The sequence below is a fragment of the Vigna unguiculata genome, chromosome 3 (genome assembly GCF_004118075.2).
Source record: "Vigna unguiculata cultivar IT97K-499-35 chromosome 3, ASM411807v1, whole genome shotgun sequence".
Lineage (NCBI taxonomy): Eukaryota > Viridiplantae > Streptophyta > Magnoliopsida > Fabales > Fabaceae > Vigna > Vigna unguiculata.
Window position 1 is genome coordinate 4,151,802 of NC_040281.1, and position 13,279 is coordinate 4,165,080.

Sequence of the window (13,279 nt, forward strand, 5' to 3'; positions counted from 1 at the left end):
ATTTTAATTTCTTTATTAATTTTTTCATCCAAACATGTTATTTTTCTTAAAAAAATTTTAAATTCTTTAAATAAATAAATTATTCTCTTGAATTACCTCGTTCATACGCATCACTAAATCAAATTTTCAAAGATATTTAATTTATAGATTTTTATTCTTTTATGTTGTATAATTTTATTTACCAGCCAGACATGATACTTAAACTCATATTTTAATTATTTTCCAACATTGGATTATTCTCAACATGATAATACTCCGGATATAAAAAAAAAGGAATTTGCACTTAAAAGTGCATCAGCTTTTTTTCTCCACTCTTTATCTTTTACGCTTAGAAAACCAAAAGATTGAACAAAGTAATAGCAGTTTCTTTTCTACTCAGCAACACATTATCATGCTCCAAAACACTACCCAACCACTTCCACCGTTTCACGTTATTATAATATTAAGCCATGTTGATGTCACATAAATTTCCCTAAGCATAGAGAACGAACATTGAATCGGGTGGGTGTTAGGTGGGAGTAGAATTTGTGTTTGAGAGTTGAAAGAAAGTTGACAATACACATACACCAGTGACGCTATAGTGCATCTAATCATGAAAAATCTGAAGCCTTCTGCAAAAGCTATGAAGGTAGGGACCATTTTTTTCTCCTTTACCAGTTCTTTGAGCTTCATGCATATACATAAACCCCACCATATGTACATCATATTTGTCTTTTTATACCTTGTTTGTTCTATAATGCTTATAGCCCTTTCTCATCTTTTTTTCTTCCTTAGTTTGGTAAATACAGTGGTTCAGTGACTAGACTTGGTTGCAATTACATTATGATTCGAACATGTTTTTTTTTTCCTAAGTTATAAGTGTACCTGGAATATGTTTTCCAAACCATAAAGATCCATAAATTGATTTAACACAGCTGGTGAAGTGATAAATTGAGGGAGGCCCCCCCTGAAGAATGAAAAAGTTGGCATGTGAGTTTGTATATGAAAAGAAAAAGAGAAGTGATTTATGTTGGAGGGTAGTTGCTTTGTATCAGCAGGACAAAAAGGTTTGGAAGAAAAAGGAAAAGAAAAGAATCAAGGTTTACCCTATTATTATGAGAAAAGCCTTTTCACAACTGGTCAAAGGAAACCAGTTCATCCCCCACATAACAACATAAAGAAAACTCCTTAACCACCTCATTTCATTTTCCCTTTCCACATTCAAGTTTCAAATCGGTAAAATAAGTTCATGTTACACATCACTTTCTGAACTTTGATATCTCGACTATGCTGATATCCTAAAACCTAACACAAATCTTATCATCATTGAGCTTACTATTGCTAAGTACTCAAATATGACATAAAACTCTTTGCATGGAAGACAAGTAGAAAAGAAAATAAGTGGGAAGTATAATCCTTAAAGAAAAAATTGATGGTCAATGATGTATTTGAGAACACTATATCACTAGCTTCTCTGACATCCTACGATATAGTGGTCAATTACAAGAGTAGGATTGTTAAGTTTTTCTTGGAATCTCCATGCTGTAACCACTTTGTAGCTGTGCAAAATCTTGCCCGTACTTTGCATCAAGAAAAAGTTCATCAATCAAACAAGCTTTCGGGAAAACCAAAAACAAACCGTGTATCTCTCTGCATACAACCTGCAATATCCCCAAGCTGCTGAGTACTCATATTCTCTGGTGACTCAGAATGCAGAAAAAATGAGTTACTTTTTTTGTAATCATAAAACATTAGTAATTTTAACACTACCATGTTGGTGTGTGTGGTGAAAAAAACAAAAAAGGTTACAACTTACAAGGTATTTATGCTTGATGCATCAACACTAAAGAGAGGGGGAAAACGCAAAAGTAGAACTAGAAGTCTAAAAGAACATTCACACACTGTAATTCTCAAGGTAGCCCACATTCCAATAGCTAAATTCTTTTTCATAGCAGAAAACTTTATAAACAGACTCTTATTCTAGTATTTGGAGGCCCAACAATGTATACAACTTTTCTTTTTTTGCTTCACAGTATAGACAGACTCGATACACTAAGATTTATACCCCTCATACATCACTTTCAACACCGTTTTCTAGCAAGCCTGCAAGGAAAAAACATGATAAAGCAAGAACTGTAATCATAGAATGAATTTAAAAGCAGCTCCCAATCACTAAGTGGCCCACAATTAACCCTCATGCAGTAAATACTGAGTAACATTGTACCAATTTAAAAGCAACACACACCTCTCTCTCTTTCTGGTGCTGCTCTGCCTCTCTTCATTTTGTGAAAAATGAAGAACTTGCCAACATGGAAAACCATGGCAGTGACTGTGGTGTTGCTTCAATTGAGCTTTTCCTTGGAGATTTTCTGTCTCTCTAATCATGCAGATAGAATTGTTCGGCTTCCTGGACAACCCAACACACGCTTCCAACAGTTCTCAGGATATGTTACAGTGGATGATCTCAAACACAAAGCTCTCTTTTACTATTTTGTTGAATCAGAAACTCATCCATCTTCAAAGCCTCTTGTTCTCTGGCTCAATGGAGGTCTGCAATCTCTATCTTGGTACAACTATATTTATGCAACACAACCTGAAAAAACAGAATAAGTTCAAGACTTTGGATAAGAAAATATATGCATAATCAGTGTAGAATATAGGCCATTTAGTTTCAGAATATGCTTTTAAAATTTTCTAGAAAGACTTTAAATGTATAAGCTAATTTCTGTTTTGTACAGGACCTGGGTGTTCTTCTCTTGGAGTGGGTGCATTCTCTGAAAATGGACCTTTTAGACCAAATGGGAAAGTTTTGATTAAAAACGAGTACAGTTGGAACAGAGGTAATCCATGGAGGCACTGATTATTCCATTATAAGTGCAAGAATTGCTGCAATATGATAAGAGTTGCATTGTAATGCAGAGACAAACATTTTGTATTTGGAGACACCAGTTGGGGTGGGGTTCTCTTATGCTAAAGGTGGCTCTTCCTATGAGACTGTGAATGATGAGACAACAGGTAATCTACCTTCCATTATCAATTGCTTTGGAAGTTTGTTCATTTTATTGTTTTTTTAATCTTTTGAGACAAATAAGCTCTTCTTTAGAAAGCTTCTTTAAATCATATCTTCTGTCAAAAAAGGAACGTACTCTACATATGATGTTTAAGCTTTTAAAAAGTTGAGACAAAACAGCAATTAGTGCTAAAAATGCGACACCACTTTTGCATGCTATGATGTACTCTCTTTGATTATTCATCCCTTGTCCTTACAATAGAATGCTATTGTTCTGATTTCAACATCACAGTCCTTGAATACACACACAGCCATTATTCCTTTCTGTCTCCTGAAGCAGTAATTTTCATTTCTCAAGCCAGGGACAATCTTGTATTCTTGCAACGCTGGTTCAACAAGTTCCCTCAATTCAGGCACAGAGATTTGTTTCTAGCAGGTGAAAGCTATGCAGGTATGCATGCCACGTCACTGTTCAGTCATCATTTCTAGAAAAAACTCAAACTTCGAAATGCCAGTTACACATGAAACAATCGCTATTATCTGTTATCACAAACTTTTCTTTGTCAAAAAACATCAGGGCATTATGTTCCACAACTTGCAAAGCTCATGATTGAAATAAACAAAAAGGAGAAGTTATTCAATCTGAAAGGCATAGCCGTAAGTAACATACACACCATTTATTTATCAACCATGCTTCTTTCTTAGGACATTTCTAACAATGTATAATGCCAAGGTTGTGTCTTTCATTGCAGTTGGGTAATCCAGTTCTAGAATATGCCACTGACTTGAATTCAAGGGCCGAGTTCTTCTGGTCTCACGGTTTGATATCTGATTCAACGTACAAATTGTTCACTACAGGCTGTAACTATTCCCGATACGTCAGTGAATACTACAGAGACTCCATTTCTCCGCTTTGTTCAAAGGTTTTGAGGCAAGTAGCCAGAGAAACCAGTAAGTTTGTGGATAAATATGATGTCACGCTTGATGTTTGCATTTCATCAGTGCTTTCACAATCCAAAGCAATTTGTCCTCAAGGCCAAGTGAGTTTGTTTTTTTTTCTCATTTTTCTTTCCTTATGGATGTTTCTAATATCACTTTTCAGCTATGATACTTCTGGTTATTCCGATTTTCAAATTGTCTTGTTTCATTATATCTTAAAGAACTTTACACCTCTTGCCAAACAGAAAACAAATGAGAGCATAGATGTATGTGTAGATGACAAAGTTACTAATTACTTGAACCGAAAAGATGTACAAGAGGCTCTCCATGCCAAGCTTGTCGGAGTCCAAAAATGGGATGTCTGCAACAAGTAATTTCTTCAAAACTCAACAAATTGGAAAAAGAAAAAGTTTATCATTCATCAATCTAGTTGGTTACCCTAATGGATTTGCTTAATTGGTCATGAAAGATAAGTAATCATAGTAAAATTGCTTTGAAAATATTACCAATCCCAATAACATGCATTGTGACATTGTGTTGGCAACAGCATTTTGGACTATGATATGCTCAACCTGGAGAAACCTACACTCCCTATTGTTGGATCACTCATAAAATCTGGAGTTCGGGTCTTAATTTACAGGTATAATACACCAAAACTATTTCCTTCTCCGTGTTCATTGTAGTTACTTCAGTTACTTGAACTTCAACTTTCATATGTATGCTTTTCAAATTCAAATACCATGTACAAATTAACATAAGCATGTTATTGTTCATCACAGTGGAGATCAAGATTCAGTGATTCCACTGACTGGAAGCCGCACCTTAGTTCAAAAGCTGGCTAGACAACTAGGACTGAATACAACAGTCCCCTACAGAGTCTGGTTTGAAGGCCAGCAGGTACATACTAATACTGCTTAATGAAATATAATCCAACTTTTTTAATATATATAAATCATGAACTAATGAAAGTTTACAATTTTTTTGTTTAGGTTGGTGGATGGACTCAAGTTTATGGCAGTATTCTCTCATTTGCTACTGTGAGAGGTGCCTCTCATGAAGCCCCTTTCTCACAGCCTGAAAGATCTTTTGTTTTGTTCAAGTCATTCTTGGAAGATAGGCCTCTGCCTGAAATCTTCTGACACCACTTAGTTTTTTCTCTAATCTAGTTGAGACATTGTAAGTAAGCCTAAATTTGTACTATATAACTATTAAATTTAATGTAATTTCAAAAGAAAATTAAGGGGAGAGTTGGAAATATGAGTCACATTGCAATTTACTTCCATGATGCAGTGCTTGTTTGTTCATTTGACTGTCAAAATGTAAAATGGATCCTGTAAGAGAATTCAAAATGTCTTTTTTTTTTTTTTCAGTAAAATGCACATCTAAATCATACTTATTACATTCACATACTGGTGTTTTGCTTTGTCCATAGACAACATTGTGATTTTCAAGAATGAAGAGAAAATGGAGTGTCTGATAAGAAGCTTTCCAACTGTACATACTTTAATCATGGCCCTTAACAGTGCCAAACAGCTTCACCATGGTGATGACCCTAAACTAGGGTTCTATCTATAGCCTCTCAGGCGTTGACTTTTATTCCATCAACCTTTGACTGTCACATAATTTTTACAACCAAATGTTGTATAGATGTAGCAAAATTATCTTTTGACAACCACTTCCTTTTCTGAACTATTATACTGTTCTTAGTAGTATGAAGTATCAGAGTTGTAAAAATATGATAAAACTATGCTTTGTTTGTTCTCTCCCATGGAAATCCATGTCATCTCTGAATTGTTGGTTCAGCTAAAGACAAAATCATTTCTTGAAGAGAGCTTGTAAAAATTCATTGGCCTCACTTCTGATTCTGATCCTATTTCTCTTCTGTGCAAGAAACGTGCGCTGAAATGGTTTGCTTTAATAGCCCTTTATCGTACAAAGATGTAAAAAAAGTAAGACCTATCAATTTAGTATTCGAATTTGATGTTTTTGCATGCTGAAAGCAGCAAAGTGAGTGTCTTGTTTGTGTCTCTCATCCTTTATAGGTATAGCTGGTATTGATGGTTTCTTTAGTCCTTTAATTTGAATTTTTTTTTTCTACATCCAAAGAAAGAAGAAAAAAACTATAAAATAGTGAAAGATTAAACATTTTGAACGAAAAAATCATCTATATATTTTTTGTTTGGGTCCTATTTCCGACAACATTGAGAGAAAAGATTACACTGTCTTGTTAAAATAAGTTGTTGGAGTGACCACATGAGCAGAGGTTGCAAATAAATGTATGTTTAGGCTGCTAAAATTGCTCTGAGTGTGATATTTTCAAATTAACAAACATAGTAGATTAAGATTATTGTAATATTATTTGGAGTTGATATTTCAGGCTTCGTTTATTTAATAAATTATCGTGATTATTTTCGTTTAGTTATTCTTTTTTAAACAATAATTTATTTCCATAGCATTAGTTTCATTTTAAAATGTTGTCTTATTAAGTTTTTCAAATGAGGGGCATTCCTCCTCATTTTAAATTTTAAAATAATGGCTTAAATATTTTTTTGGTCGTCAGTGTTTGTTGCGGATAGTCCTCATTTTGAGAGAATATTTAAAATGGTCCTTATTTTTACCGAATATTTAAAATGGTTCTCATTCTCGCAATTCGTGTTTTATTTGGTCATTTTCTGTGACGCTGTAATCATTAAAGGTTAAAGGAGCATTGTACAGGTGGCACGTAACACACCTTAGTACAATCTGTGTCACATGTACAATGCTCCATTAATGATTCAAACGGTGTCACAGAAAAAAAAACAAAAAAAACACTAATTGCGAGAATGATTGCGAGAATGAGGATCATTTTAAACATTCGGTAAGATTGAGGATCATTTTAAACATTCTGTCAAAATAAAGACCATTTGCATCAAACACTATACCATGAGAACCAAAAAAATATTTAAGCCTAAAATAATTAAACATAATGAAAATTTGACAATTGACATCAATTAAGCAACTTATTTAATATTATAGTCTTTTTAATAGTATCAATGGACTTTTCAAAATATAAAATAAATATATTATGAGTATACTATTTTTATTTTAAACCTTTAAAATACATTAATATATTTTAAAGTGTATTTTAAAAATGTAAGTAAAATAACAACATTAAAAACTATATATATATATAATATTTGTATTATAGGTAGCGGTGAAAGAAAATCTAAAGGAATGACGGTGTAATTCATAAATTTTCTTAATAAAAGGGTGGTGCAAAGAGCAGAAGAACATTCTCTTCTAAATTAGTAAAGTTATGATTTTTGAATATGTTGGCTCCCCACGACCCAAAAAAGAAAAATCACCTTTTGATCTGTACTTTGAAATGAAACTACATCAACACAGATTTTAATTTATAATGATTTAGATAATAATAAAATCCATATTAATATATATACCTTACACTAAAAAAAGAATTGGTCCCTGCAGCACCGAGTTGGGGGGACAAAGAGGACCGTTGGAAGATCTGAACACCGATGATAAAACTTCATCAGTATGTTAAATAATTAAATTTGTTGATTTTTATTATGGGAATTATTTCAACATATGTGAGTTTCAAAACTTTATTATGAAAAAATAATTTATTTTAAAAAGAATGAGGAAAATATAAATTAAAAAAATGAATGTGAAGACATCCCTGTTCTGTTAACTAGATAGTGCAGAGTGGAGTGGTGGCACATGATCTGGTTGCTGAAAACCTTAATCTTCCATTATCAATCCCAACCACACTCAGCTTTTTCTCTGTTCAATTAACTGACCCACCACCACACCACACAACAACCAACTCAAACTTTTCAAAGTTAACAACTTTGTGATTCAAAGTTTGTTGTAGAACAACTTTGTGAAGTGTGTTGAGTCTCAACTCAAAAAGCTATGTGCATGAAGTGCCCATCATCATTATCATAATTCACAACCCTCCCATTTCTCTCTCTGTCTCTCTCTCTCTCTCCTTAAAAAAAGCAGATTACTTTGCCTGCTATTTCGTGCAATTTTTCACTTCTAATTTGACTTTACATTCCCACAAAAACCATCTTTTAATACCCTATACCAATACCATATGGCAAAACAGCAAAACCAGGTTAATACCCTCTTTCATCTACGCAACATCTTCATTCACAATACAAAAATACAATATTTTTGGAAAAATGAAAAATGTTATAACCACCATTGATATAATGTGATTCTTTCTATTCTTCATCATGGCTTTCTTTTAGATCTTACGTTACATTACATGATTGCATCACATGCATGTTTTGCATTTCATTTCATTGTGATTGTGATCTGCACTAATCGGTGGCGGTAGATCCATGATTGGATCTGATTGGTGTTGTTCATGAACATTGTTAACGTTTTGCATGTGGGAGTGGACATTGCAGGGAAAAGGCCAAGAGAGGGAATTGGAACTCGAAAGTGACGATTCTGAGACTGAGATTGAGGCCCCATTGCCTCTAACTGTGACTTCTCGGGTATGATATTTATTTATTTTGTGGGTGTTTTAAATTTGTGTGATTATGATATTTGAAACTGCGAGTGCAACAGCATGGATCGATCATTGTGTAATGCAGGCTTTGTATATGTTGGGAGATATCACTGCAGGGCCTGCGTTTAAGTTCACGCAATGGCTCCAATTGGTTCGTAAGCGAACTGCAAAACATCGTCCTTCTGGCTTCCCTCACCGCAATTCAATCAGAATGTCGTCTAATTCTTGGTTAGTATTGTAACTTTGGAGGGGAAAATTTAGATACAATTTTCTTTAGGTGTTTTTGGTGTTCACCTGTGTTAACTTTAATAGAAACCTTTATTGGGCTGATTACCAAAGTAAAACTCTTAATTTTTTGGAAGACACCACTCAAAATCTAGGGAACTTTTGTTGTTTTCTTTACCTTTTGGTGGGGCGTGGTTAAGAAGTGAAGTCTGTGACTGTTGCTAATGTTCATGATTGTGGTTCAGCGTTATAGAACCATTGGAGGTTGTGGAGGATCCAAAACTGGAGCTGCAACCTGATCAGACAGAAATTAGATTGTGGGAGAGGCTTGGGAAGGCTGCAATGTTGGACATTGAGTCGAGCACTTTTTCTTGGGACATGCTCTCTTCACTGCACCACACTGAACACGGTAGTAGCAATGAACAATCCGAAGATGAGATGAACAAAGCTCTCGAGGTTAATTGCTTTCTATAATTGTTGTGCACAAGCACCAGTACGCTAAATACTTTTTGTGGTCAATTCTTGAGGATCACATACCAAACAGGGTTGACTTCTTGTGGATTGTTAACATAAGTTGTTGCACATGTAAACCAATGTGTATTCTCTTAATTTCTGGATTAATGTCTCCTCAGTTGTGTGCACATAGGTAACTGTAAATTCTGGAGGAGTTGTCTTCTTTGCCTTTTTCAATCTCCCTGGGAATGCTGATATTTGTCCAAAAGAAGCTGCAGCAGTTATAAAGATATCACCATCAAGAATGGCAACACAGTCTGAACGCCTTGGCTACGAATTTGCCAAGTGGTTGGGAGTCCAAACTCCACAGGTTGTTCCCTAAGGTTTCATAACACAAGTAGAGTACACTTCTTCCATATTCATTTTCCTCTATTAATTGGAAGATGCAGGGTAGAGTCATTCACAATACCAGTCTTGAATGGCAACAAATAAAGGAAGCTGGAGAAAGAGCTAGAGAAGCAGCAAATTCTGAGGGTGATGAAATTGGCGAGGTGACATGTTTTGAACTTTTGGAAGCACTCGAGCTAAGCCGGTGTCTCTTCTTTATGAGGTATGATCCAAGTTTTGGAAGCACTTGAACTATTATGATTATTATTTCTCAATGTTCAGCATGTTGTTGCAGTTATGTACACGGTTCACCATTGCTTGAAAGCTCTACTGCATTCAACTCAAAGGAATCTGCAGAAAGAACATCAGAAGGTCTTGGGAGGGTGCTGATGCTGGACCTTGTGATCAGAAATGAAGATAGGTTGCCTTGCCGTGAGCTTAGATGGCGTGGAAATCCAGCGAATTTGTTGTTGGCTGGAAAGACTATATGTGCAAATACAGATATGCTAGAAGCCGCTGTTGATTCTGCAATTGACCGATATAGACCAAAGATGATATCGGCTTTTCAGAAAGAAAGAAGGTCAACTTCAGTAGATTGCAGACTCGATTCTCACGATCCTGGTTTCATATCACATTCCCCTGATCTTTCAGATATCTCAGAATCTCCAATATCTCCTCACATCAAACTTGTAACTCAAACATCCGAAGAATCACTCTCTCCAGACATCAACATAGTAGCCATTGATTCTGGTGTTCCTCGGCGACCACCTGCTGGAAAACGTGCAAATGATCAGGTGAATTACCCCAAGTTGATTGAGTTGTTACTCAACAGTTCTGAATTTGCCTCAAACCTGATATTTGATGTAACTGGAGGGAAACTAGGATGTCCTCCATCAGAAGACACGGACAAAACTGATGTATCTACGAACGACGTAATGTTTGTTGTTCATGCGTTCCGCGCTGGTTTCCGCGCTGCTCTCAGGGATCTGCAGGGATTTCACATATTCCTACTCACACTTCACCAAAGACTTGATACTTTGTTACGATCATTTATGAACATTATGAGCAAAATATCTTTGGGAGAATTTGACAAAGAAGATGCTGTAGTTCCTGACTCACCTTCAGTAGCAGTTGGTGGGCAATTTTGCTCGCCATCATGTAAAGAGAGGGTTGGTAATGACAACCATCATGATTTGGTTGATTCGGAATCACAGAAAACTGCTTCAAAGGCATCACCTTCAGGAAACAGAGATTGCACTGACTTTACTCCTACCCCAAAAGAATCTTGCCATGGAAAGTTCTATAAAGGAAATGGGGAACCACTACGTAGTCTCCGTTTGACTACTAAGCTCCGTGACTTCCATAAATTTGCCAAGGTTGGTCTCCGAACAAAACATGACCTTGTCTCGTAGTCACATTAACACATTGTTTTTGTGCTGTATAAGACTAAAAGCAATGTAATTCGCTGTTTCTTTATTTTCCCACTTTTTTGAAATTGTATCATGTTTTCCAGGTTGATGCTGAATCCAGTAGAGAATTGGAACAATGGAATGAAATGCTTAAAAGCGATGCCATCAAACTATGCCAGGATAACAATTTCAATCCAGGATTTTTTGAGGGTAGTGATAATAACTGTGTTGTTGACGCATATGAACTTAAGGTTATCTTCACTTTATTGCTTTCAAATCTGAAATATAGTAGACTCCTTTCATTTCTGAAGGATTTTATTTCCATTCATGGTGCATTACCCTTTTAACTTTCAGATAAGACTTGAGCATATTCTTGAGAGAATTGCATTGATATCAGATGCTGCAAGTACTGAGAAACCTTCAGCAGTGACAAGTAGTCTGTTCATTGGTGGAGCATTGGCTGCAAGATCTGTTTACACACTACAATACTTGGGAATCACAAATATTTTGTGTTTGTGTACCAATGAAATTGGACAGTCAGAAACTCAGTATCCTGATCTATTTGAGTATAAGAATTTCTCTGTAAGTGTTTACTCGTATATTTTACCTTCACTCACTCTAATGTCTCATTTGCTAAGATTTCTTTTATGGGTGATGATATTTTTACTCTTTTCTTTTCTTTTTTTCTCTTTAAATTGTTAGTTTCTTCTGATCTCCCTTGGCTGATAGCTTATTCTAAACAGAAAAAATGTCAGCCTAGCTCTAAAGAAATAGGTCTAAAATTTTCTTGATTAGAAGTATGATTTGTCATCCAATATGATGTGATGCACTCTAGTTCTTGTGCTTTTTTTAATATTTTTTTCTATTAAAATTTACTTCTAATTTTATGTTCGTTTTGGAATGTCTTCATATTTATTTTATTCATTGCTCCTTTGAGCAGGTATGTGACAGTGATGATTACAACATCAGCGGCATATTTGAAGAAGCATGTGATTTGATAGATCATGTTGAAGAAAGAGGTCAAAAAGTTTTAGTTCACTGCTTTGAGGGGAAAAGCCGAAGTGTAACATTGGTCCTGGCATACTTAATGCTCAGGAAGTAAGTAAAAGTTGAAATTATACATGTAATAGTACAAAATAATACTTAATTCTTCCATGGTTAAATGGTATGAAACAATCTAATTTGGCACCTAACAACCGTAATGTTCTTTGAACTGATTTTTTTGATGGTGCAGGAAGAATACTTTATCAGAAGCATGGCAAGCTTTGAAGCGAGTTCACTGTCGAGCACAACCCAATGACGGTTTTGCAAAGATCTTATTGGACTTGGATCAGAAACTACATGGAAAGGTTTCGATGGAATGGCATCAGCGAAAACCATTGATGAAAATTTGCCCAATATGTGGGAAGAATGCTGGACTAAGCAGTAGCTCACTTAAGCTCCATCTGCAGAAATCACACAGAAAGCTGTCCTCTGGGAGTGTAGATAGCGCCATGACCATGGAAATCGAGAAAGCTTTGACAGCTTTGAAGATTAACCGTGGAGGGAGTGTCAGCCCCACACAAAGACAATCTCATCCAATAATAGATCAATAGAAACTGTAAATCCATAGATCTTATACTACGCAGCCAATTATCAGCAGGTTAGAGTATCGCCCAAAGGGTACCAAGTGCAAGTTCACCAGTTCGTAAATCAGAATCAAGCATATCCCATTGGGAGAATTTGTACTATTGCAATTAAAAAACATAAAACATACATTTGATGATTGATCCTTTGTTGTCATACAATTATTTTAAGTTAAATTAAGCTGTAACACCTTAAGAGTGTGTTTGGATAGAGTATTTTAATGAAGTGTTCCTGCTGAATACAAATGTACCCATGTACCCGAGAACACAAGTTAAATTGGGACCAATGACTAATTAGATGCACGTGTCCACCTACTGGAACCTGAGTGTCTTCTCCCAAGCGCCTGGTGTCTTCTGCCTTTGCCTCTTCGATACTTACCGCAGTTCACTTGGTAGAGGTGTCTTCTGCCCCAAATGCAGAGGTTATTACGGCTCCTTCATTATTCGTGTGCTATAGAATCTCCTGTGCCAGAGTATACTTGGACCTCATATTGGTACACTTCGCATGCTGGGGCATATTCGTCACTTCAAGGTGCCTACTTCAATTAGAAGTATCCCTTCCCCCCAATATGTACACTAGTCCCCCAAGAGTTGAGACTAATATGTCGAGAAATCTTTACACTATTATGCTTTGAGCAGAGGCGACTTCGGCCATAAGAGTTTATGTGGCGTTGGACATACTTGCTTAAGTGGCAGCGGAGAAGTTTTTTGCATGCGCATGCTGATGGCTTCA

The 13,279-nt window shown here is 35.7% G+C and overlaps 2 protein-coding genes across 4 annotated transcripts; both read left to right on the plus strand.

Moving 5' to 3' along the window:
* Window positions 1-494: 494 nt before the first annotated feature.
* LOC114177262 (serine carboxypeptidase-like 45) lies at window positions 495-5,260 on the plus strand. Its single transcript, XM_028062536.1, has 10 exons — window positions 495-2,527; window positions 2,718-2,819; window positions 2,899-2,994; window positions 3,348-3,440; window positions 3,567-3,646; window positions 3,742-4,029; window positions 4,174-4,298; window positions 4,476-4,568; window positions 4,708-4,825; window positions 4,918-5,260. The coding sequence occupies exons 1-10, from the start codon at window positions 2,272-2,274 to the stop codon at window positions 5,065-5,067; spliced, it is 1,401 nt and encodes a 466-aa protein (XP_027918337.1). The 5' UTR covers window positions 495-2,271; the 3' UTR covers window positions 5,068-5,260.
* A 2,404-nt stretch (window positions 5,261-7,664) lies between these two features.
* On the plus strand, window positions 7,665-12,816 carry LOC114176410 (dual specificity protein phosphatase PHS1-like). Of its 3 annotated transcripts, XM_028061451.1 has the most exons (11): window positions 7,665-8,045; window positions 8,344-8,433; window positions 8,533-8,675; window positions 8,918-9,128; window positions 9,319-9,495; window positions 9,575-9,735; window positions 9,808-10,888; window positions 11,026-11,172; window positions 11,276-11,503; window positions 11,862-12,019; window positions 12,156-12,816. In XM_028061451.1, the coding sequence occupies exons 1-11, from the start codon at window positions 8,025-8,027 to the stop codon at window positions 12,514-12,516; spliced, it is 2,778 nt and encodes a 925-aa protein (XP_027917252.1). In that variant the 5' UTR covers window positions 7,665-8,024; the 3' UTR covers window positions 12,517-12,816. The 3 variants fall into 3 exon arrangements, with proteins under 3 accessions (XP_027917252.1, XP_027917253.1, XP_027917254.1); XM_028061452.1 differs by lacking the exon at window positions 7,665-8,045 and having other exon boundaries at window positions 8,278-8,433; window positions 8,507-8,675; window positions 12,156-12,815; XM_028061453.1 differs by lacking the exon at window positions 7,665-8,045 and having other exon boundaries at window positions 8,362-8,433; window positions 8,564-8,675; window positions 12,156-12,815.
* Window positions 12,817-13,279: the final 463 nt, after the last annotated feature.

Bases quoted from the DNA above. Each gene is read 5' to 3' on its own strand.
- LOC114177262 (XM_028062536.1), top strand. From the start codon at position 2,272: ATGAAGAACTTGCCAACATGGAAAACCATGGCAGTGACTGTGGTGTTG. The intron at 2,820-2,898 runs GTAATCCATGGA...ATTGTAATGCAG, and splicing joins CGAGTACAGTTGGAACAGAG to AGACAAACATTTTGTATTTG. The intron at 4,826-4,917 runs GTACATACTAAT...TTTTTTGTTTAG, and splicing joins TCTGGTTTGAAGGCCAGCAG to GTTGGTGGATGGACTCAAGT.
- LOC114176410 (XM_028061451.1), top strand. From the start codon at position 8,025: ATGGCAAAACAGCAAAACCAG. The intron at 9,496-9,574 runs GTTGTTCCCTAA...TGGAAGATGCAG, and splicing joins TGGGAGTCCAAACTCCACAG to GGTAGAGTCATTCACAATAC. The intron at 12,020-12,155 runs GTAAGTAAAAGT...TTGATGGTGCAG, and splicing joins GCATACTTAATGCTCAGGAA to GAAGAATACTTTATCAGAAG.